Below are 26,739 nucleotides of genomic sequence, written 5' to 3' on the forward strand. Positions count from 1 at the left end.
AAATGGTTAGATTCTCTCTTGTGAGAGATGTCCATTGCGTGATACTTGTGTGGAATGAATGTTACTAGCCACTTATCATCCCAAGGCTGAGTGTCTTCCAGGTCATGCTGCATTTGGACTTGGGCTGCTTCTGTTGTGGATGGTTGGCTTGTCGAGCTGGTTCACTGTTCTGCAGATGTTTCGTTAACATGCTGGGTAACATTATCAGTACAGCTTCCAATGAAGCGCTGTTTGTTTTCCGCCTGGTATTTAAACTCTGCTGTCTAGTATGACTCCAACCAGCAGAAAGATTTCCCCCTCATTCTAATTGACTCCAGAGGTCCTTGATGTCGCATTCAGGTCAAATGCAGCATTAATGTCAATGGCAGCCACTTTCATCTTTAATGCTGAGATAACGAAGTATGGAGCTGGATGAACACAGCAGGCCAAGCAGCATCTTAGGAGCACAAAACCCCTGTTTGGATCAGTATTATAACAAGGGTAGGAACTGAGTAGCCCTGGCAGAACCCAAGTTGGACATCAATGAGCAGGTTATTGCTGAGCAACTGCTGCTTTAATAACAATGTTGATTCAGGCCAGACACTGACTATATAGGAGGAGCAATATTACTCCTTTTACAGCATTTAATTTCATTACCAATCTATCATGCTTCTAAATGCTGACATGAGCAGCAACGTCAGCCAACAAAAATGAAGGGTTTCAGTCAAATTGGGTCTAAAGATGTTACAAGTTACAAGGTCAATCCAAATCCACCCATTCCTGCTGTGGTGAGATGTGGCAGATGGGCAATCTGTTTCCAAGAGACAACAATAGAGATGGAATTAATAGAGATGTAAATTAAACCCTGGTGGCTTGGGTTTCCTGGGCCCAGTGTATGCTGACAGATAAAGTGAGCTGAGGACTGCTGGATCCAGGAGATGATGAGTACGTTTCTAGACACCTGACACACCCCATTGAATGTCTACATTCTGCAATCCCCCTCTGATGACCTGAGCCTTATGGTATCACCCTGCCCAGCACAACCTCCACATCTCTGGTTTCTATTACGAAACTGTCCAGCACCCACAGAGAAGGATCGATTCCAGTCACCAGCCAGAAATAGGGGATATATGAATGACCGATAGAAGTAGGGCTATTGACAGAAGGGGTGAATCATCTTACAATAATTTTCTGGTCCCCTGGCATGAACCTTCCACAATTCTGATGACCTAAACTACTTCAGTTATAGCAGCTTGAAGATTTCTATCTGACCTCTCCTCATTTGAATGTTCCACAAACTAAAACACATTGGCTATAGCAACTGGTTCCCCTGAACTAAAGGCTTGTGCAGACAAAACTGTGTCCAGCTCCTGGCAGGAGAAACTATTCTCCCTTCTGTACTCAACTTCTGATACTTCTGAACTGAGAATTTAAACCTTCTGTTCTGAAATCAAAACTAAACTATGGTTTTCTGGTCTGTGGTAAACTCAGCAATATAAACATTCCATCCATCGGTGCTACAGGGATTCTCCCATCCACTTTACTGCAAACACACGCTTTCTTGAAATTGATACACTTGGGCCACTGTTCCAGATGAATTTCTGACCTGATCTTATGTACTTGCTTAACCTGCCCACATCCATCTTCAGACTCTTTGCGTTGTCTGTTGAAAGTTGACCTTGATTCAGCATTCTTGGCTGAGAGGCCAACCATCCATTAAAGCAGCTTAGCTCAAGGGAAAACATTGATTAACAGCTCTGGCTCTCCAATCTATTCTGCAAAGATGCAGTGTTTGTCTACGCAAGATGAGAAGTGGTTCAAGTTTCTGCTATTGATACTTGAATAGGGTGGTCGACAACTTCATTGATCTGTGGTGAAATAAATTTTGTAAAGGAGTGTAAAACTAAGAATTAATATTTTACCACATCCTATTCTAGGATGACACAGTGGCTTAGCGGTTAGCCCTATGGCCTCACATTGCCAGGGACCCAAGTTTGATTCCATCCTCGAACAACCGTCTGTGTGGAGTTAGCGCATTCTCCCCGTGTCTGCATGGGTTTCCTCGGAGTGCTCGGTTTTCCTCCCACAGTCCAAAGATGTGTCGGTTAAGTGGATTGGCCATGCTAAATTGCCCGTAGTGTCCAGGGATGTGCAGGCTAGGTGAGTTAGCCATGGGAAATGCAGAGTTACAGGGATACAGTGGGTGGGGGTGGGGTGGATCTGTATGGGATAGTGTCGGAGGGTTGAGGTGGACTTAATGGGCCAAATGCCCTGCTTCCACACTGTAGGGGTTCTATAATTGTATTCTCTCTGCAGTGTTCATTGACTTTACACATTGAGTGAATGGGCATGAAGATGCCTCATAGGCGCATAGCGAGCCATGTGGATGGCTAGTTAGTGGGGAATGACATGGTATGGAAAATGCAAGATGACATGGGTGATGTGTGGAAAGGCGTGACTGGGGCAAAATTCCACAACATTCTCGTCCATAGCAGCCCCAACGGCTGCATCTGAACTCTTTTCAGTGGCTAACTGGCCCAAATACAGCCTGCATTTGCGCCGCTCCCCTGTCACCTCCCCAACGCCACCTCCTGACAACTGCCCCACTCTGGATATGCGGTTTTCTAAGTCAGATACCTGGAGCCAGGAATTGTCCCAACTCCCACTACCCGCATTGAAGATGACAATCCAACCACATGATGTCTGCAGACAACTGGCAAGCAAGCTGGCTACAAAACACAAAGGGAGCAGGAGATATCAAAAGATTCTGTGATTCACTGGCTGTAGAACAACTTGACAAACACCTGTCAGAGCATTGCAAATTGTCAACTTTTCCAGTTTGTGTCACAGGGTTTATAGCTGTGTTCTTCCATATGTGTCCAAATCAATCTCTAATGATAACAGCAATGTAACTGTATCAGACAATATTTTTCCAAGGTTCTGTGCAGGGGTGGAGGGGCAGGGAATTGGTGGTGTAAGTGAGGATGGAGTAGCCGATGCACATTGTAGAAATGCATCCCATAATTTTCTGAATCAAGTTAGCTGCTTGTGAAACTGCTCTGCCAGTGTGGGGCTTCTCAGAGCGGCCACTTGTGTTTCCATTCCTGAGGGTCTAGGGATCTACTGGACATGGGGAAGGGAGATGTTTCTGACTGCATGCTCCCAGACTGGAGTCACACTCATGAAGAATATATAAGGCAACCACATCCAAATGGTTTGTTATTTTCATTCCATCTCTATGGAGTTGAGATGATATTCTAATGGAATCTTGCTTACAAGCCCAAAGAGATTTAATTTGATGTTATTGAAATGATGGCCCAGGAAGACCATGTATGACCTATGCATGACTAAAAAGGAGGCGAAGTCAACGGACATGTTAAAGCTCGGTAGATGTTTCACTGTGACCTCAATATCCTTGGTGCCTTTCTGATAGTCAACATTCCTCCCAAACAAAGCAGCTGCCCATTTAACCTATTTAAAGGTAGACAAACAGGAGGCTGGAAGAACACAGCAGGGCAGGCAACATCTGGAGGAAAGGAGCAGTCAACGTTTCATGTATTACTCTGCTTCAGGACCGGATGTGGGGCGGGTAGGGGGAGCTGCGGATAGAGAGAGGGGGGAGAAAGGATGGAGGCAAAATGGTGGTGATAGGTGGACACTGGTGGTAGGTACGACCTGGCTGGCCAATGGGAGGGATGAATCCTGTTGGTGGCTGGAAGGGACAGCCAGAAGGTGGAATGGAAGGCGAGGGGGGCTGGAAGACGAGGCAGGGGATGGGTGGCAAGATTATTTGAAAATGAACATTGAATTTTTCAATTTCAAATAGCCTTCCCACCTATCCATTGCCTCCCCTTCCATTCCACCTTCTGATGCTCCCTTCCAGCCACCAACAGGATTCATCCCTCCCATTGGCCAGCCAGGTCATACCTACCACCAGTGTCCACCTATCACCACCATTTTGCCTCCACCCCTTCTCCCCTCTCTCTCTATCCACAGCTCCCCCTACCCCCCACATCCGGCCCTGAAGCAGAGTAATACCCGAAATGTGGACTGCTCCTTTCCTCCAGATGCTGCCTGGCCTGCTGTGTTCTTCCAGCCTCCTGTTTGTCTACCTTGGATTTCCAGCATCTGCGGTTTTTTCGGTCTTTAACCTACTTAAAGATTGGCCAGTAATGCGTCTCAAGAGGAATCAGCGAGATTTGTGCAGCAGATGGTTCTTCACTTCAGACGGTTAAGTTTGTAGGATAAACATGGCCGACGCCCAGATGGAACCTTCCCAGGACACTAGTTTTTATAAGATTCAGATTCTCCGACCATCTTCATAAAATTTATATTCTGGGAAAGTTCCACCTGGAACTCCACAACCTTTGTTGGAAGTAGTTTGTTTTTTCCGATTTACCTTCGACCAATGGTGTAGTTCTTCTGTTGGTCACCACCTTTAGCTGCCTGCAATACATTCAGTCGTAGCAAGAGGCAGTTTCAGACTCAAATGGCCCACTTCAGACACTAAAACAAAGACCACACAAATGCCTTATCACTCAGCTTGAGTTTCTGTCGGGACCCAGTGATGAGAAGGGTGGTTGTTACAATGATAATGGGAACTGCAGATGCTGGAGAATCCAAGATAATAAAATGTGAGGCTGGATGAACACAGCAGGCCAAGCAGCATCTCAGGAGCACAAAGGCTCCTGTGCTCCTCAGATGCTGCTGGGCCTGCTGTGTTCATCCAGCCTCATTTTATTATCTTGGTTGTTACAATGCACTGTTTTATGATCTTTATAAATGATGAGGTGGCTTATATAAACATGGTTTGAGTACAGAAGATTGCGTATCAGCTGAAGCTGTTCAGATTGTTGGAAGGACCATCTTGTTCTCCACTTGTCTGTCCAAAGGCAGAGACCTGATACACTGTGCGATGAACTGCACCTGGCGGGGGTCAGACAGGAAGGCAGCCCTGAGTCTATGCCAGCTGGAATGGGGATTGAAACCCATGCTGTTGGCATCAATCAGGTATGCACCAGTTTCCCCAGCCAGCTGGCCCCCAAAGAAGGCTGAGTTGCTGTGGTGACAGATGCGTTTACAAGTGCATGTTGTAGCCTGGAGCTAAAGATATTACTGGCAGAGGCTCCAGTTTCTCTCCATTACACGGCTTACTGGTAGCACATGACATGCTGCCTGCTGCCATCCATATTGTTTAGAAGTTGACCTATTTGGACACCAAGCCCTGGAGTGAGACGCGAAGAGGCAAGGATCAGAGGCAGGGATGCTACCCACAGAACCCCTTGTTGAAAGCACGCAGTAGATAAACACAACCGGTTTAATTGGTAAAACAAATATAAAACAGGGAATGTCCTTACCAACGGTATTGAGCTGCCCATGCCTAACTTTAAGCGTTTACAATACAGCAGGAGGCCATTCAGGCAGTCATGTCTGTGCTGGCAATCCAAAATTAATCTGACTGCCTGCTAGCCCCCTGTAGCCATATATAATCCTCTGCTAGAACTATTCCCTTCAGTTATGGTCTTTGTCTCAGCACTCAATGCTGTAACCATCCCCTACACAAAAGTTCCTCGTAACCATGTCTCTTTGCAAATATGGCAGAAAAGAAATTCCCTCCAAATAATTATTGGAAAAACTGAAACTGTTACTTTTAGTCTCTGCCCCAAATTCTGTTCCCAAGTTACTGGTTCCTCCTCCCTGGCAACAGCCTGAGCCTTTTGGCAGCTTTTGTGATGATCCCAAGAGGATCTTTCATTTTCATAATTGGTATTGTAGGACAGCTAAATTTTACTTCCATATCATCACCCATGTTTGCCCCTGCCTTAACTCATTTACTGTTGAAACCCTCACTCTTTTTTTATTTACCTCTCCACTTGACTGTTCCAACTCATCATAGGTGCCACACATTTCACCTTCCAGTGAACTTGATGTCATCCAAACTCTGCAGCCTTTCACTTAATTCTCACTAAGTTCCTCCATTGTTCCTCCACTCATTGATCTAAATGGGCTCCTGCCAAGCAACACCTTGATTTTAAAATTCCCAGCCCTTATTTGCAAGTCCCTCAATGACCTCAGCCCTCCTTTTGTTCTGTAATCTATTACCAGAGCCTCACAACATTCCACTGAGGCTGTCTCGATCCAAAGATCAGTCCCTCTGGCTCGCTTTCAGCCTTTACCACAGTCCCTAAAACCTACCCCTTTGACTAAGCTTTCGGTCATCTGACTAATCATCTCCTTTCAGTGCCATGCTTTGATTTATAGTGGAGGCCTATTTTAGTGCTTTTAATGCTATGTATTAATATATTGGTGCCAGCATGTTCACCTCCATCTATTTCAAATGTCAGTTTAGCTTACTGTAATGTTAAGGATAGTTGAACAACTGGTGAACTTTTGCATTTTTCCTTCATGGCTAGAAAGTGAAACGATTGCTTTCAAAAAAAATAAGAATTTGGGATATGAGCATTGCTAATAAATGCAACTATTTCTCATCCATAGATGTCTTGCAGGCATCGAGTCAACCACATTCTGAGAGACCTGAAGCATCTATAAATTAGACTTGTTACAGGTGGAGGGTTCCTCTGATATCACCATTTTCAGATTAGCATTGCCAAGCCAAATTCTCAACTTGCTGTGGTAGAAGTTTGAATCATGACCAGTGGTCTACTTGTCCAGTGCTATGCCAACACCATGAATGGTCCACAGTTAGTGTCTTCGGTGCTGTTATAGTTACCTCTTTGCAGAAAACATTGTAAAGCAGCAGCATACTGGCATTGAATTATGAGGAAGATGTCAGGAATGGAAAGCAAGGATAGAGTTAAGTTTGTGGAACTGCATCCATAGCAAAGGAAAGTTAATAAATATTTTTAAAATTATGAAGAAACTTAGTGGAGGTAATAAGGAAATATATTTCCTGAGCTTGGAAGATTCAGTGACAAAATGCAATTATATTCAATTTAACATTAGCTTTAAAACAAGGAGAGAGGGTAACAAGAGTTGTTGGCTTATGGAATTTTTGGAACAGTGAGTAATTTGAGGAATGCATGCAGATTACTGAGAGGCTTGGATAGAGTGGACGTGGAGAAGATGGTTCTACCAGTTGGAGAGAAAGGACTCAAGGGCACAGTCTCAGAGTGAAGGGATGACCCTTTAGAACTGAGATGAGGAATTAATTTCTGCAGCCAGAGTGTGGTGAATCTGTGGAACTCATTGTTGCAGAGGGCTGTGGAGGCCAAGTCATTGAGTGCATTTAAGACAGAGATAGATAGGTTCTTAAAAACCAAAAGAACTGTAGATGCTGTAAATCAGGAACAAAAACAGAAGTTGCTTGAAAATCTCAGCAGGTCTGGCAGCATCTGTAGAGAAGAAAATCAGAGTTAACACTTTGGGTCCAGTGACCCTTCCTCAAAGAATTCTTGACTGGTAAAGGGATCAAGGGTTATGAGTAGAATGGGGTTGAGAAACACATCAGCCATGATAGAATAATGGAGCAGGCTCAATAAGCTGAATAGCCTAATTCTGCCCAAATATCTTAGTGTTATGGAATCGACCATTGCATCTTTGAAGGAATAGTTGGGGAAATGAATTCAGGCAGATAGCAGACAGCAGAGTTAGTTTTGGATTGGTCTGGTAAAGAATCAGCATGGCCACAATTGGCTGAATGGCCTCATGCTATGTGATAAATTCCTGTGGTTTTAAATCTCAATCCCATGTGTCAGCAATCGGAGTCCCAGTAAATGATTCTGAAAAATTCCTCCAAACACAAAAATCGCTGAAGATCATTTCAACATATCAAATAAAAAGTTACCATGCACAACTAAAGTCCATTGGCAAAGACATTACTCTTTTTAAATAAATTTTGTTGAGAAACCTAACATACAGATGGATTGAGCAAAAACACTGGAGCCAGTGGAATGGTCAATGAGAAACCTTCATTCCACTAGTGATCATGAATCTGGTCGCCCAAGTGGTACTGTCCTGGAGAGCAGGAATATTTGAGCTCAGGGACAGAACTGCTAAAGGAAAATAAGTCAAAGGAAAAATCCTCAGCTGGGCCTGCATCACATAGATGTTTGCTGAGGTTCAAGAAGACATGTTATATTAGAAAGAAGTAAATTGTTGATAAAATATTTAAATACAATGCCATCCAAAGAAAGTGGAAATCTCATTGTGATTTACAGCAAATAAATAATTTTCAAAGTGAAGTGGCCATTCTCATGGGGGAAACATGGTCATCAACTTGCACCTGGCAAGGTCCCACAAACGGCAATGTCTCAATCTTGTTTGTGGAGAGTGAACTTGAGCCTCTTGCAATGCCACTAGATAATATGTGTAGTTGGGTACAGCAGCAGCCATTAATTTGCCAAGGAACTTCAACCTGAGGATTCGGAAGAGAGATCAGAGTCAAAGCTGTCAACTGAGAGGCAGGTATATTTAAAGCATCAAAGTGATTCTTCATCCATAAAACCATAAGACATCGGAGCAGACATTAGGCCATTCATTCATGGCTGTTAAGTTCTTCAACCTCATTCTCCCACTTTCTCCTCAAACCCCTTGATCCCCTTGACAATCATGAGCCTATCTATTTAAATGTACTCAATGACCTGGCCTCCACAGCCTTCTGTGGCAGTGAATTCCATAGAGTCACCACTCTCTGACTGAAGAAGTTTCTCCTTAACTCTATTCTAAAAGGTCTTCCCTTTACTCAAAGGCTGTGCCCTCGGGTCCTAGTCTCTCCTATCAATGGAAGCATCTTCCCAGCGTCCACTCTGTCCAGGCCATTCAGTATTCTGAAAGTTTCAATTAGATACCCCCCCATCCTTCTAAACTCCAATGATTACAGTCGCACAATCCTCAAACATTCCTCATATATTAAGCTTTTCATCCTGGGACCATTCTGGTGAACCTCCTCTGAATCTGTTCCAGGGCCTTTCTGACATATGGGGCCCAAAACTAGATGCAATACTCTAAATGCGGCCTGATCAGAGCCTTATAAAGCCTCAGTAGTACATCTCTGCTTTTATGTTCATGTCCTGTCAAAATAAATGCCAACATTGCATTTGCCTTCCTGACTACTGACTCAACCTGCAAGTTCACTTTGAGAGAATCCTGGGCTAGAACTCCCAAGTCTCTTTGCACTTCAGACTTCTGAATTTTCTCCCCATTTAGAAAATAGTTCATGCTTTTATTCTTCTTACCAAAGTGCTTGACCTCACACTTTCCTACATTGTACTCCATTTGCCACTTCTTTGCCCACTCTCCTAACCTGTCCAAATCCTTCTGCAGCCTCCCCATCTCCTCAATACTCCCTCCACCTATCTTTGTATTGTCTGCAAACTTAGCCAGAATGCCCTCAGTTACTTCATCTAGATCATTAATGTATAAAGTGAAAAGTTGTGGTCCCAGCACTGACCCTTGCGGAACACCACTTGTTACCGGCTGCCACCCTGAGAAAGACCCCTTTATTCTCACTCTCTGCTTTCTGCCAGACAGCCAATCTTCTATCCATGCTAGTACCTTGCCTCTAACACCATGGGCCCTTATTTTACTCAGCAGCTTTCCGTGTTTCACCTTATCAGAGGCCTTTTTGAAGTCCGACTAGATAACATCCATTGGCTATCCTTGGTCTAACCTGCTCATTACTTCCTCCATGAATTCTAGCAGATTTGTCAGGCATGACCTCTCCTTGATGAAACCATGCTGACTTTGCCCTATCTTACTATACACTATACTATATATTCAGAAATCTCATCCTTCACAATGGACTCCAAATTCTTACCCATGACTGAGGTTAGGCTAATCGGCCTGTAATTTTCCACCTTTGCCTTACTCCCTTTTTAAACAAGGGTGTCACGTTAGCGATTTTCCAGTCCTCTGGGACCCTCCCTGATTCTGGTGATTCCTGAAAGATCACCACGATCTCTTCAGCTATCTCCTTTAGAACTCTGGGGTGTAGCCCATCTGATCCAGGTGATTAGTCCAACTTCAGGCCAATCAGTTTTACTAGCACCTTTTCCTTGGTGATGGCCACCATACTCCGCTCTGCCCCCGGCTCTCTTAAATTTTTGGTCTTCCACCTTTGAATTTCGTGTCTTCCACCGTGAAGACTGATGTGAAGTAATTATTCAGTTCCTCAGTCATTTCCTTGTTCCCCACTACCATTTCTGCACAATCGTTTTCCAGTGTCCAAAGTCCACTTTTGCCTCCCTTTTGCCGTTTATATACCTAAAGAAACTCTTACAGTTTTCATTCACATTACTGGCTAGCTTAATCTCATATTTAATCTTCTCCCTCCTTATTTTTTGTTGTTGCCCTCTGTTGGTCTTTGTAAGCTTCCCAGTCCTCTGTTTTCCCACTCCTCTTCACCACATTATATGCTTTCTCTTTTGCTTTTATGCTATCACTGACTTCCTTAGTCAGCCATGGTTGCCTCATCCTCCCTGTACCATGCTTCTTTTTCCTGGGGATGAATTTTCTCTGCATCTCCTGAATTAGTCCCAGAAACTCCTACCATTGCTGTTCCACTGTCTTTCCTGCTAGGCTCCTCCTCCAGTCAATTCTGCTTAGTTTCTTCCTCATACCCCTGTAGTCACCTTTATTCAGCTGTAATACCGTTACCTCTGATTCTATCTTCTCCCTCTCTAATTGCAGAGTAAATTCTATCATCATATGATCACTGTAGGGTTCCTTTACCTTAACCTCCCTTATGAAGTCTGCCCCGTTGCATAACACTAATTCCAGTATTGCCTGTTCCCTTACCACCACGAGCTGCTCTGAAAAGCCATCTCATAGACATTCCACAAACTCGTTTTCTTGTAATCCACTACCAACATGATTTTCCCAGTCCCCCTGCATATTGAAATCCCCCATGATCACTGTGACTTTGCCTTTCTTACACACCTTTTCTATCTCCTCGTGTATCTTGTGCCCTTGCTCCTCACTACTGTTTGGAGGCTTATAAACCACCCCAATTATGTTCTTTTTTTACCTTTGCAGTTCCTCAATTCTACCCACACAGATACTACACCATCTAACCCTACTTCGTTTCTTCCTATTAATTTAATTTTATTTCTCACTAATAAGGCAACCGTATCACTTTGGCCCACCTCCCTATCTTTTCAATAGGATGTATATCCTTGGATATTCAGTTCCCAATCCTGATCCTCTTGCAACCACGTCTCCGTGATGCCTACCACATTTACCAGCCAGTTTCGTTCTGCGCCACAAGCTCATTTACCTTATTTCTTATACTGCCTACATTCAGATATAACACCTTCAGTCCTGTATTAACCCTCCCTCTTCTCATTTTCATTTGTTTTTCCAGTGTTTGATTGCTAGCATTTTCCAGACACTCTGACCTACTTGTGACTGTGCTGGAGACTTTAATAACCTCTCCTGAATTTCCCTTCTCTGTCGTTTCTTTCATATTTATCCACTTAGTTGAATCCACCACTACAGATGCTAACCTGCTGCTTTGTTTCCCACTGGGGCAAGTTTCACTGTTCCCTTCCCCCCCACTTTCTAGTTTAAAGTCCTGTTGACCAGCCTATTTACCTTTTCGCTTGAACATTGGTTCCAGCTCGATTTGGGCGGAGACCATCCCAACGGTACAGATCCCCCCTGTCCAATACTGATGCCAGTGCCCAATAAAAAGGAACCCCTCCTCTAATTTCCTGTTGCCTCTACAAGTAATTTGGAACACAAATGATACTTTACCCTTTGCCGGAAGTGGGTTTGAGTAAAGTAGCAAAGAAACCTTCTTTCAATTATAAAGAACACAGATGAAACCACACCTAGAATTCTAGAATCTCTACAGTGTGGAAGCAGGCCATTCAGCCCAGCATGTCCACACTAGTCCTTCAATAGTTTCCCACCCCCATACATGTAACCCTGCATTTCCCATGGCTAATCCACTTAGTCTGCACATCCCTGGGTACAATGAGTGATTTAGCATGGCCAATCACATTTTTGGATTGTGGGAGGAAACTGGAGCACCCCAAGGAAACCCACACAGGCACAGGAAGAATGTGCAAACTCCACACCAACAGTCACCAGAAGCTGGAATTGAACTCCAGATCCTCATTGCTGTGAGGCAGCAGTGCTAACTACTGAGCCACCATGCTGCCCCAGAGTCTAGCATTTGGAGTACAACATTTCAAGATTGAAGTTTTGTGTCAGTAAATTTTAGCACTAAAGAATGGAAAGAGCTATTTTGCTTTCTGCACTCCCAAGGTATGAAAGCTGGCACAGTTTTAACTCTACAATAGCAGCAGTGCGAGATATTTTGAACACTGTGATCTGTCATTTGATTGTTACTAATGTTAACAGCCTTGTGGAATCCATTCTGTTTCTCATTATCTTAAGTTCCTTTTTCCTGGTGTTCAAATTGGTTGAAAAACATACACTGCACAGAATAATCTTTGAAAGAAAGATTCAGATGACACAGAATATTAAGAAGACTGCCACAAAGGCTTAATAAAATGCCACAGCAAGTTGTAAATTCCCATTGTAAACCCATTTTCAGGTTATCAGGTGCCACAAATCAAGCTTTTATTGTTTATTATTAACTATAACACCATAAAGCTAAGAGAAGAATGTGTTTCTGATTGAAACTCTGCTTTCTATTATTTAAAAACAATTCCAGTGGTTAAGACAGTTTTGCTGAAAACTCAAAACCAAAACAGATTATCACAGACTCTGATTTTATTTTAACTCTGCTACAGATGGAGTTGAGATGATTCAGAAAAGCTTATTTAGATTACATCAACTGACCTGGAGATGCACTCTATTTTTAGTTATGTTGGAAATAGGACTCTGTTGCAAAATTCGAGGAAAATCCTGATAACCAAGAAGTTCTTGGGCTTTTGTTTTACTTTTGCTTTGGCTTTACTCTCCCCTCTGTGCGAAACGGTGATGGGATGAAATGCCACTGTAGAGATGGGAATCCATAATTCGGGCTGCGATTTCATTGCTGTACTGGTGGAATGGCATTTGCCCTGATTTTTGCAATTGTAAGGAAAAGGGTGATTTTGGTGCAATATGTGTTGGCTAGAGATAGCAGTGAGTTAGTATAGTCGCTTTAAGGGGCTGGGCATAATTGGTGGGTATATCTTAGCCTTTGGTTGTATCAAGATGGCATAGGTCAGTGATGAACCATGCGGATGACTGTGGAGTGGCATGCGTTGGCAGAAGTTGAGCAGCACAGTGGCTCAGTGGTTAGCATTACCAACTCATAGCAGCAGGAGCCCAGGTTCAATTCCAGCCTCGGGCGATCGTCTGTGTAGGGTTTGTACGTTCTCCACACGTCTGCGAGGGTTTCCTCCAGGTGCTCCAGTTACCTCCTACCGTCCAAAGATGTGCAGGTTAGGTGGCTTGGCCACGGGAGACGCAGGGTTATGAGGATAGGAGAGTGAGTGGGTATGGGTGGGATGCACTTGATAGGCTGAACAGCCTGGTTCCACACTGTAGCAATCCTATGATTCAATGAGTGCTGAAAGGAGCCATGGCGATATGTGAGGGAGGATAGCTTGTCAAGAAAGGTATCAGGGCTGTATGAATTGATACAGGGGCATGAAGTATAGTGAAGTGCTATAGATGGAGCTTTGGGAATGGCTGGCCAGGGTGTACGTTTGAGGGGTAGAGGGCCTAATATTGAAATGAAAGACTGGAGAGAAAAATCCCAGAGCCTTGTAACCATCCTTCCTGATATGTGACAGCCATTGTGGCTGCTCTGACTTGCTCCTGGGGTTGGTGTTGCGATGGGGGGGAGCAGGATTTGGTCTCCATCCTGCACCTGCCCTTACCCCCTCTCCTTCCCTATAAGATCCCACTACTCCGGGTCCTTTCTCACGAGGAAAGTGCAGCAGGACATTTCCCTGTCGGAGTACTTGCACTGAAGATGACAATCTGGGTTACGTTGTCAGAGACACTGCCTTTCTGTTGATACTTTATAGCAAGGCCTCATTGACCCTTAGGTGGATGTGAAATATCCCTGAGCAATGTTTTGAAGAAGAGCAGAGAAAACCAGGGATCACACCTAATTTCCATTTCATGTAAGTGGCAGAGCCTCAGTGTTTTATGTAATCAAGTAATTTATCACAGACAGTCTTGGGAATATATGTTTACTATCAAGTGGCCAATAGCAAGAATTCTGTGTCCCTGTTGAAAATATAGTAAATAGCGAGGAGGACAGTACTGCTATATTTGGGTCTGAAAGAGTTAATACATGCTTGAGTGCAGTAAGCATCACCTGTGATAATGTCATGGGCATTTGGTCATTATAATGAAGGAACATGTAGAAGATAGATGTGAGACTAATGTACTGCTAGTAGTCTCTGTGATATAGATCATATTCATGTAATCTGTAAATAGTTTCAGTAATGCAGTAAACTCCACATTGTTTGATCAACTAATCTGGTCAGTGCAGAAAGATGGTTATCCTCACTCATGGCGCAGAAGGAGCGTGAGCACGCAAACACTCACACTCACTCACTCACTCACTCACTCACTCACTCACTCTCACACATGCAGACACACAGATGCGCACATGCACAGACAGACACAAGTGCACACACAGCGACAAAGACTGAGACAGACACACACAGAAACACACGTGTACACACAGTGACAAAGACTGAGACAGACACACACACACAAACACACATGTGCACACACAGTGACAAAGACTGAGACAGACACACACACAGAAACACAAAGGCACAGAGAGACACACAGACAGAGAGACACACCGACACACACACACACACACACTCTCAGACACAGATACACACGCACACAGGCATGCAGACAGACACACCGACATAGACACAGAGACACACAGAAGCACACACACATATACACACACAGAGCCACGCACAGACGCACATGCTCGCGCGCACACACACACACAGACATGCGTGTGTGCGCGCACACACAGAGCTACGTGCTCACGCACAGGCAGACACAGACACACATGCGCACACACAGAGACATAGACACAGACACACAGATACAGACACAGATACACACACAGGCACACAGATACGCATACAGACACGGACACAAACACGCATGTGCACAGACACATAGACACAGAGACACACGCATACATAGACGCAGAGACACAGACACACAAACACACACACATGTATATATACACACGCACACGCGCGCACACACACCTGTTGCACATTTCAGGATGTCTTAGCAAGACTGGGAGAACAAAGGAACACAAGGCAAATGAAGTTTCACAACAACCATTGCTACTGATTGGATATAGCACCTTTAGTGTAATGTGATGTCTCAAGATGCCTCACAGGAATAATATAAAACGACAAAAGATTCTGAGGCACATACTGAGTGGCGCCAGGTTGGGTGATGAATTCCTTGTTCAAAGGCATAAGAATTAAAAAGTAAAATTAAAATGCCATGAATAATTATGGCAGCATAATGTCATGGATATAAGGTATTGAAGTGTTCAATCAGACACGATTATATTGAATGGCACAGCAGGCTTGGCAGGCTGAATGGCCAACTTCTGCACCAATATTAAGGAGTCCCTTAAAAAAGGAAGATGAGACCAAGAGGCAGAGTTGTAAGGAGTAAATTTGATGGCATTGGCCGTAGGCTATTGAAGACACAGCCATCAATGGGGCGTGATTAAAATCAAGGCTGTCCAAGAGATCAGAACAGTAAAGCAGATTTACAGAAAGGTTAGCAGTGATGCATGTTGGAAAGAAGAATGAAGAGACACTGTATAGAAAAATTGTTAAAATTTAAGAAGGGGGTGCAGGAGCAGAAAGATCTGGAGATTTGTAACTCATTGAAGAAGTTAGAGGAAGACAAAAAGATTATGCTGGACTCAGTGTGTTCAAGCAAAAGCTACAGAGCTACAGGCACCAGTTGGTGATAAGGGAGAGTTGTATCAAATGTGGGCAGGAATGAAAACCAAGCATTCCTGGTTTCACTGTATTCAGGAGGAAGAGGGAAAGAAAGAGAAAAGAGTGGAGAAGGTGATAGCATCATTGAGTGTGTTAGAAAGGTTTTACCAAAGGAACACTGGAAACGTTCAATGGCAGAACTGCTTTGGTTAGAGCTGGTACATTGATGAATGTTTACTATAAACCCAAAGATAGTGAGAATTGGGTAAGAGGTGCAAATCTGCAGGCAGAATGCAGAGAAATTTAAAAATAATGGAATTGTAGTTGGACTAACCCAATTAGGATGAGACAGAAGATTTCCTGTCATGTGCTCTTTCTCAATCAGTATGTTCCTAACCCAAGAGGAAGAAAACTGCACAAGATGGCTTGGATGCCACACTGTAGGAACAATGTCAAAGCCCTGAAGGGGAGCTTTGCTAAATGGAAGCAAAAATTTTAGCCACATGGAGAGATTGGAGAAGTGGCATTGTTCACCATGAAACAGAGGGCCAAGGAGACAACCTGCAAACATGCTCAGAATCTGAAGCATTTTGATCAAAATGCTTAAAGGAAATGCTCTGATAAATGTTTCAGAGATAGTAGGAACTGCAGATGCTGGAGAATCTGTGATAACAAGGTGTAGAGCTGGATGAACACAGCAGGCCAAGCAGCATCAGAGGAGCAGGAAGGCTGATGTTTCAGGCGCTGATAAATGGTTTGCTAACCAGAGATCATAGATTTAATATAATTGACAAAGAGCTATACAGGCATGGAGAACTGTCAAGATGTGGGAAGCATTGTTGGTAAGGAAGCAGATTCCATGTAAAATATCGCAAGGCAATTGGGCATGTGCTTGAAGAAGAGTAATGTAAAGTGTTTTGGGAAAGTGTTGTTACATCGAAATAAATTAAACAGCCCATGAAAATGCCAGCAGAGGTACAAGAGGTGAATGGACATATTCCTTGCTGCATGATTCTAGGTGTGGCGTCTATATCCATGAAAGCATTGAACAAGAAATCATTTCACTTTAAGTCGTGTGGGCTGAGCTGTAGGTAATGTTTAGTGCAATGCTCTCGATCACAATCTGTGCTCCTTTGTGGCCTTGTAAGCAGAGCTGTTTGGAATCCCTGTTGGAAACTGGTGTAAAGTCAGATTGTGAACAGTTTAACTGGTGATGCCACTTCTGACATGCGTCAGGGTGCAGGGGGATAAAGCAAACAGAAACTTTTATGAGGAACTGCTTTGTCTTTCATAAAAGACCAGATCCAGAATGCTAAAAGAATAAGTATCCTAATAAAATGTAACTTCCTGTGTACAATTTAAGAAAATTAACAAATACAAGGTACAGAGCCTTTTGGTTTTTGGGGTGGCATGGGGTAGTTCGGTGGTTAGCACTGCTGCCTTACAGTACCAGGGGCCGGGTTCGATTCCACCCTTAGGCTGTCTGCGTGGGTGCTCCGGGTGCTCCGGTTTCCTCCAATAGTGCAAACTGTGCTGGTTAGCTGGATTGGCCATGCTAAATTGCCCGTAGAGTTCAGGGATATGCAGACTAGGTGGATTAGCCATGGGAAATATAGGGTTGCGGGATGGGTCTGTGTGGGTATACGCTTCAGAGTGTTGGTGTGACACAGTGGGCTGAATAGCTCGCTTCCACACTGAAAGGATTCATGAACTTGGATTGGACGTGTCACTCCCACCTACAGAGTAAATCTTTGCTGTTTTATTTCAGTGCAGTCTCCACATTTTGGATCGCAAATCCCAACAATAATCTCATCAACTGCTCAGCTGCAGGGTCTGAGGTAGGTCCTCTCCTGTCTCATATGTTAATATTTACCATGAGGTCAGAATCACGTGCTGGCTATTTATTCCATATTTAAACTGCAGAACAGTACATTTTAGAAGCACAAATATTTATCTGCATGTTTACATCACAGGAAACTGGATTTTGGTTTATTTTCCACCACGTGCCCACAGGGCCTTCAGAAGGAATGTATTCCCCTGGTTATTCTGAACATGTGCCACTGGGAAAGTTCACTGACAACAGGGCTCATTCCAACTATAGGGTAAGTCTGCACGCAATTTCTGTAATACAGCAGAGAGCTACACTGAAGGAATGAGATAAACATCTTTATAGTCATTCAGCTGGTATTTGTTGAAACATATGGGTCTCTGTGAATATTTATGAGTATATTCCCAGCTGTTGCGAAGTCTGCTGATGTAAAAACATGGGGGACAATTAGACAATTTTGTCATTAAACGTGTTCCCAATATCATGGGGTGTGCATCTAAATTGCATTGACAAATATCAACACCGACAGACTGGTGAAGCAGTTTGTACAGTGATGGACAAGTGCACGCTCCCCTGTCCATTCAACTCATCTTTCAAAATTGTGACTTTGCACACCTCTATATCAAAACAAGGTTATCTCCTGAGAGAGGAGGAAACAAAAAGATTAAAAATTCCAGGCAGATTTGGGTGTGAAAAGTCTGGGAAAACCCTGTCTGAAACATTAGGGCAGTTGGTACATGGAGTCATTCTGGCCCAGATTTCTCAGCAGTGCCTACTGCTCACGATTTCCAATGTCTTAGCTTGAGTCGGGTCATAAAGTCATACAGCACAGAAACAGGCCCTTCGGCCCAACTCGTCCATGCTGACCAAGTTTCCTAAATTGAGCTACGCAAATTAGAGCGTATCTTTTCAGGCAACATCTGGTCATGATTAAAGTACCATGTTGAGATTCCTTCAAGTAGATTACCTTGGAGCTTTTTAATTCAATGAAAATGAAGTTTCTTTGTAGCAAATAGAAAGGCCCGAGTACTCATGAAGCTTAATTAGGTTAATGGCCCATTGTGGCAGATCTAGAACAGGAGCGTTCCCCCCCATTCTAGACCCGACACAATGGACCATAGAGTGCTGACTCCAACCGGAAGGCCTCAAACTGGGCTTCCAGCCTTGTTGCTATTGGCTGGTGATTTTCCGGCTCCTTTTGGATCCCCCACAGATGACATTTTAAAGATAATGAATTTCATGTTGTGTTAAATCACACATCCCATTCAAAATTTGCAATCTCTTGGCTGGACTATTTGCATTTAATATATTATGCTCTCTCTATATCGAAAGGGTGTTTCAAATGTTTTCCAATCTATGTTTCAGGCTGGTATGATGATTGACAATGGAGTGAAGACAACTGAAGCTAATGCAAAGGACAAGAGGCCATTCCTCTCACTGGTTGGTGCCAGGTCAGTTGATGCACAGAGACTCCAATTTAGAAGCAGCCTAATTAAAACTATCTGTGTTTCACACACTTGCATTTAAAAGTATGAACTCAGTGACCATCCAGTGAAATTTTCTCTGGTGAAGTTATAAAATTGCAAATAAATTCTTGTTTTCTTTGGACTATATAAAGGAGCTGTGTGATTTCTTACCTAGGTACAGTCCCCATAAAGGAGCTGATCCTCATAAACCGAGGGAACCTGCTATAATCAAAAATTATATTGCATATAAAAACCAGGACCACGGTGCTTGGCTTCGTGGTGGAGACGTGTGGCTGGAGAACTGCCAGTAAGTTTCAATTCAATCTCTTAAAAATGTTACATCTATAAAAGATGAATTAAAGGTTGAAAATGTAATTTAAGTAGAAATGTACTACATCAGCACTTCCTCTAGTATGCAGATACTTGAGAGCTGCTATATTTAGCTCACCAGCCAACAATCTGTTTATCCATTTCTAGGATATGACAACAACTTGGATTTACATAACTCCCTTATTGTAATTAAATTTCCCAAAGCGCATCACAGCACAAATGTTGAAATCAAGATAGAATCTAAAACTGGGGGCACAGTTACAAGGGACAATTATTTGGGACTGAGATGAGCTTCACTCAAAGGGTTTTGGATCTTTGGAATTCTCTATCTGAGTGCTCCATTGTTGAATATAGGTATATTTAAAGCTGAGATGAACATAAGTAATATTTTAACAAAGATCTGTGTCATAGGACAACAAACCAACAGCCACACTTTGCCAGTTACTCTCAGAAATGGAAGACGCCATCCCCACAATGAGCAGGATAAATATCATACGTAAAATACCTTGCAGTAACTGCAAGAAACACTATTTAGGACAGATGGGCAGGAAACTGGCTTCCAGGATACACCAACTCACAAAAAAAAGGCCCCACCACCAACACTCCGTCACTTCAATACGTTCCGACATAGAAGGATTGGGACAAGGGAGACAAAGGCAAGCATGAGAATTCCTGAACGCCTGGTTTTCAACCACAATTAACAACCATGTTGAAATAGACTCCATCTGCATACCATTACAGCACAAAACTGGAAAGGAGACTGCCCACCATGACAGATCAGACCATATAAATTCAGAGCAGGACAGAATAACAGTGCTTCAACAGAGGCTGCAGAGCTCTGTGGATGTCATCTAGAAGGAAATGAAACATTTGCACGTAAACTAGTCAGCTCAGTGAACCAACCAACAACTCCAAAATGTTGGTCTGTCAGGGATCAAAGGATATTGGGAATGAGCAGTAAAATGAAAGTATTTTTAAAAATTTATTCCTAGGGTGTGAGGTTAAATTGGTCAGACCAGCATCTAGTTGAGGTTAAATTGGCCAGACTAGCCTGCCCCTAGTAGGCTTGTAGAAGGTGATGGTGCTATCTTGAACTGCTGTAGTCCTAGTAGTGTAGGAACACCCACAATGCTGTTAACGAGGGAGTTTTGGAATTTTGATGCATTGACATTGAAAGAACGGTGATAAACTTCCAAATCATGACCGAGTGTGGTTTGGAGGGGAACTTGCAGGCTCTGATGTTCCCGTTGCCTTTGTCCATCTCGGAGGTAAAATTTGAGGTTTTTCAAGGGGTGGTTCGAGGAGCTTTGTTGAGCTTGTGCCATGAATCTTGGGGGTGGTATACAATGTTGCCACTCTGTGCTAGTGCAGAAGGAAGTGAATGTTGAAGAGATTGGTTGTAGTGCTCATCAATTGAACTATTTTGTCCTGGATACTGGCAAACATCTTGAGTGTTTGGGTTAGGGTATTGCAGGCAAGTGGGGAGTATACCTTCACACACCTGATTTGTGCCCTTGATGGTGGGGCCTTAACAAATGAGGGGATAAAAACACAAAAAGCCAAGGTCTTTTTCCTAGGTTGGGGTAGTCCAAAACCATTGGGCATAGATTTAAGGTGAGAGTGTCAAGACTTGAAAAGATCCTGAGAGGGAACTTTTTCATGCAGAGGGTGGTGCATGTATAGACCAAGCTGCCAGAGGAAGTGGTGGAGGCTGGTATGATTACAACATTTAAAAGGCAGGTGGACAGATATGTGAATAGAAAGGGTTTAGAGGGACATGGGCAAAATGAGGGCAAATGGGACCACATCAGATTGGGATTTCTGCTTGGCATGGACGAGTTGGACTGAAGGGCTTCCATACTGTATGACTGTGACAGAATCCTGGCAAGTGAGGAGGTGACTTACCCACCACAAGATTCCCTCCATCTCAACAGCAACTGTTGAGACAGAGAATGAACCATGATTGTATTGATTGGCAGATCAAGTTCAAAAAGTTGTATTGTCTACCTCTATTGCTTATGTTCTTACATCTCCTCTTCAACTTGAAACGATAAAGACTAGCAGCCAAAAGGTTGATCAATGTCTTGAAAAATGTCTTTAGATAGTTAAGCGTGATGGATAAATTCAAAGATAAACTTCAGAGCTTAGGGCCAGTCAGCTGAAGACCTAATCAGTAACGAAGTTGGGTGAAGGAAATATAGCATACACATGAAGCTAGAACTGGAGGAACACTGATACCTCTGAGGGTTGAAGGACTGTAGGTGGTTACAAAATTAAAGAAATAAAACTATGGAAGGATTGGAATTCCAGGATGACAGTATCAAAACTGAGATGCTGCTAGAACAGAAACCACCGTGTGTTTTGCTGATGTGTGAATGGAATTTGGGTGGATTAGGATATGGCCAGTGGAGATTTAGATAAACTCAGGTGTCATGGACTGCTTGGAAACAGTCAAACCTGGAGCTAACAATGTTAGGAAAGATGGTTTCAGTAATGCATGGTTGTCCTCAGTGGATATTTTTGGCAGCGGAGAGGATGTTTGGGTTGGAACTTCAGCTCAGGGTCAAGTCCAAGGGTGTGAACAATCCAGTTCAATCAGAGACAGTGACCTGGGAGAGAGATGGGATTGGTGGACAGGGCATGGTGTTTGTGGCAGGAATCAAAAGCAATATTTAATTGAAGGACATTTCTACTCATCCATTACTGAATGTTAGATCAATGGAGTAACCATGCAATAGTGAAGAACATCATTTTCAAGGCAATGCAGGGTATTATCTGTACGTATATTTGAAACAAGCTTCATGGAGGACAACGCACAGATAAATACCTTCACCTGAGCATGTGTACTTCAGTGATTTGCCTACAGACTGATGGCATATCAACACAGAGTTTTACTACAATTGGTTTTTGCCTCATTACACCATAGAATCCCTACAGTGTGGAAACAGGCCCTTTGGCTCAACAAGTCCACACCAACCCATCCCCCTATAACCCACCTAAGCTCCATATCCCTCAATACTACGGGCAATTTAGCATGGACAAACCACCTAGCCTGCACATCTTTGGACTGTGGGAGGAAATCAGAGCACCCGGAGGAAACCCACACAGACACAGGGAGAACGTGCAAACTCCACACAGACAGATGCCCGACGGTGGAATTGAACCCGGGTCCCTCGTGCTGTGAGGCTGCAGTGCTAACCACTGAGCCACTGTGCTGCCCCAGTGATAAACAGCAAGTCTGGCAAATATTCCAGAATCCAATCTGAAACCCAGAAAATATTGAAATGACATTCAGTACTCGACTGTGAAATCAGGAAACACACTTGCTTTTGCCAGAAGTCTGTAGATTTTAGACCCATGGAAATCTTCAAGATCATGTTGATGGATCTTTTCCAAGGTAGATTTGGCAAAGTGAACGTAGAAAGAACTGGCAAATAGTATTTAGATAGCTCAGAGATTTGAATGCATCCCTACCCTTCACCATTCCATTTGCAACCAACAATATTTAAAGAAGGAATTCCCCTTTGGCTTACGCTCCCCTATGCTGCTTTCAGCAGTTGTTCACCTGTAATCTAACGGCAGACTTGGCCTGTGAGTCTGAATGCCCTATTATTCTCACTTCCAGAATAAGGCAGAAGCTACATTGGGAACTTATGAAAATTATTAAAATAAATTGATTTCCAAAAATTGAGCACTCATTTGGGCTGTAAGCCTGAACAAACCTGTCTGGCCATCTCTGTGCACGCAGACCATGCAAAATTGGAGGTGGTGGTATTTTTAACTATTCAGATGAGATTTCCCAGTGCCTCACTTAGAGAATTCCAAATCTTTGTTCTTTAGTTGTTTCAGATTTCTGAACCTCTGTGACTCAGTCATGAAGTCTTGTCTACTTCGCTATTGAATTCCATTTTTTTTTTCTGTCACCATTTACCATATCCCTGAGCACCAGGTTATGCGCTATCATCTTTACAATCAATTCACTTGGTCCACTTTCCTTCATTGACATTATTGGATAGATTTTGAAAGTTATTCAAATACCAATTTGAGTGGTGATGGGGATACCAATTCTGACTGGAAGTATTTCCAGAGGTTACATCACATGAATTCCTATCCCTCATGTTTCTGTCACTGGTCACCTGATGCATCCATGCAAATTGGAAAACAACAAGCTTTCTCTTAGATGATTCATGAAAGCCAAAGGGCCCTTCACCCATCTCCAGTACCGGTACGATCTGATGAATACAAGTGTAGGGGTTCTGTACTTTTTTTGTATGGCCAGAAGAAGCAACTGTTTCTGCTTTGCATTGCACAGGCTTCAATAAGCTGCAAACAAGATTGAGAATCAGTCTTGTATTTTCATTATTGAACTCTGACTTCTATATTAATAGGTGACGTTTTGATGACCTGATTGTGGGTCTTTTCCCAAATGAAATTGACTACAGTTTTGATGGGAAATGGGTGGCCACCATACCCATTTTCAGGCCATTACTGGCCCATTATTTCCAGACAATGAGAGTGAAAGCCAGCTCCTAATGGTGCATTGATAATTCTTGCTTTAGTTTTGTTCTCGGATGTTCAATCTCAGTTACAGAGTAGACCCATTTGCTATAAAATTCATGCAGAAACCATGCAATACATTGACTAGTGCCAAAAACAGCAATATTAATTCACGATACCCAGCGAGATACATACAGAGAAAATGAGGGGGCGCGCCACCCTAATCACGGAGGATAGGAAATTAGAAACACATTTTGTTTTGAATGAATTTATTTTGTCACGACTCATAGGAACCGGTGATTTGCCGTCTGTTGTTTTCTTTTTCACAGAGATTAAGAAGATTGGACAGAATGAGTGCATTGAGCAAACTGTGATGCACTGAACTGTGACTGAACTATCCATTTAGGTCATTGATGTTTGTTGGATATTGGAGCCTTAGGCCTGGAAAAATTCAGCTTCAATTCCAGTCATACAATTATTCACTTTGTTTGTCCTTTTTCCTTAGATTTGCTGATAATGGAATTGGATTGACTCTTGCAAGGTAAGAGCTTGTAGTAACCAAGTCTATCATACAACCAGACTCCAGGCATGCTACCCAATTTGTTAGTGTTCCAGAGGGGATACACCAAAATGTTGAACTCTTGGATGGGGAGGGATAAACTGGCTCCCTTCCTTTATTCACCACTCCTCTTAATTGGTTGCACCAAAGTTCATTTTAGCACTGTTCAAACCCAGCCTCTTACATATGAGAGGCTTCAGTTCCACTAATACCCTTAGGTTGAGTTGAAAATGGCCATTTAAACCCAGTCCTTGTGCATACCTGAATGGTACAGCAGACTTTTCTGTGCATGGTGGCTTCCTTCCAACAGGGAAGAGATCAATGAATCCCTTTTTTTTCTCTTGTTGGTAAGTCTCTCCCTCTCTTGAAGTAGACAGTTTTGTAGAATCACAAATTATTATGGTGCAGAAGTAGGCCATTTGGGCTATCATAACTGCTCTGACTCTATTACCAGTCAAGCTATTCAGGGATCTATTACCTGAAAGAGGACTTCACCCTTCTTCCAGGTGTTCTTCCTTTGTGTGACAGACAAAAGATAAGAGGTCAATTCAGAGTATAATGAAACAAACCCCTAGATAAACTCTTTAGCTATCAATAGAAACCATACGTTTGTTGCAACATTTACTTCTCCCCTCATCTAACTTAACCTCAACTTTAACTCACTTCATTTGACTTCACTTTATCTTAGTTTAATTCACATTAACTCTAACTCTAAGTTTGGCTTGAAACAAATACTACTTTGAATCTAGTAAACAGGCCAACTTTCATTCTCAGTGTAGATCTTGCCTCATGGCTCTTTGTCTGTTTTAACATAACTTCAAGGCGCGTACTTTGTGAATATAAAAACTCTGTGCTTGTAACTTTTATCCCCAAAGCGTGCTCATTCTTCCAGAAACTTCTCTGGCATTCAGCCAAACTTGATCACAATGTTCTATCCCCAATGGAGCTAATGGGTAAATAACTCCCCATTGTTTATACCAAACCATAAACAGTCACATACTCTGCTCCATATAAGGTAATAGTGGTGCCAGTATGTCAAGCAGGCCAGTAGGACGCCTCCCTTACTTGGTCAATGTAGGAAACTGCGGGTCACAGCTTATAGGATAGGTCCCAACATGTCTTGGCTGCAGTTTTAACCAAAGTTAGAGTTTAAACTAGCTTGACCAAATTCCCAGCATGCTTGATTGTAGCTCTCAACCATTTCTAGTAGCCATTTCTCCTGCTGGCCACTTGATCGCGGATGTTATAACACACCTCTGGAGCAGGTGGGTCTGGAATCAGGCTTCCTGGCCCAAAGGTATGGACACTATCACTGCATCACAAAAGCCCTGTAGTCTGGCTCTATTCTTTAGTACCAATCTCTTGCCTTTTCCCCCATATCCCTGAACATCATTACTCATAAGGTACAGCAGAGTGCAACATTCCATTAGCTTCACACAGGGCTGTACAGACAGTCACTGGAATTTAAATCTGCAGATTTTCCATTGCAGACCTTGAAAAGCAACACGTTTGGAATTAAAAGTAAGAAATGTCTGCAAATTCTTTGGGATTCTGATCCATCAGCATAACACTCCCCCCATAGGACAAATGAAATGAGATCCATTCTCATTTCATTATGAAGGAGGAAGGCTCAAGCAGGCTTGATGGCACAGAGGCTGTCTTCTCTGACCTCTTTAAATAATCTGCTTGGCTTTGGCAAAAACAGCTTTGAAAACATCTGTAATAGGAATCCTGTGTAATTTGCCATCCCTGGTCTCCCTGTCTTCACCTATCCATCATTTTTAAGTATATTATACAGCTCTTTGGATAACTGCTTCTTCTCATCCCCTCAACTTTGGGTTCTGTTTTCTACGGGTAATTATTGTCCTCTGTTTGAGATCCATTGTAATTTGATCCCAATTAGCCATATATTTTGATAATACGTTTTAATCCTCAAAACAACCTCAGTTCAGTCATTTGGGTATTTCTCAGAAGTCTAATGGCCTCCTAATATCACGAAAACTAATTACCAGAGTTAACCTCGTTTCACTTTGATCTTAAAGATATCTTCACAAGATACACTCATTTCCAAGGCACAAGAGGTATTGCAAAATTCCAACAGTGATGCCAATATCAGTTTTAAAATTATTATGAGGAAATAGCAAAGGCATTGGACAAAAGTCTGTTTTCACAGCAGAAGGGTCAAGAAATACGGGATAATGTACT

The 26,739-nt window shown here is 42.9% G+C and overlaps 1 protein-coding gene across 3 annotated transcripts in view; it reads left to right on the forward strand.

Moving 5' to 3' along the window:
• Positions 1 to 26,739, forward strand: part of cemip (cell migration inducing hyaluronidase 1) — a 227,616-nt gene that overhangs the window by 171,295 nt on the left and 29,582 nt on the right. For all 3 annotated transcript variants that reach the window (XM_059639312.1, XM_059639311.1, XM_059639313.1), the window contains exons 15-19: positions 17,623 to 17,692; positions 17,828 to 17,956; positions 19,048 to 19,133; positions 19,324 to 19,455; positions 24,481 to 24,516. In XM_059639312.1, coding sequence (XP_059495295.1) covers positions 17,623 to 17,692; positions 17,828 to 17,956; positions 19,048 to 19,133; positions 19,324 to 19,455; positions 24,481 to 24,516 — 453 coding nt within the window. The remainder of the gene's footprint in view (positions 1 to 17,622; positions 17,693 to 17,827; positions 17,957 to 19,047; positions 19,134 to 19,323; positions 19,456 to 24,480; positions 24,517 to 26,739) is intronic.

The sequence above is a fragment of the Stegostoma tigrinum genome, chromosome 33 (genome assembly GCF_030684315.1).
Source record: "Stegostoma tigrinum isolate sSteTig4 chromosome 33, sSteTig4.hap1, whole genome shotgun sequence".
Taxonomy (NCBI): Eukaryota; Metazoa; Chordata; class Chondrichthyes; order Orectolobiformes; family Stegostomatidae; genus Stegostoma; species Stegostoma tigrinum.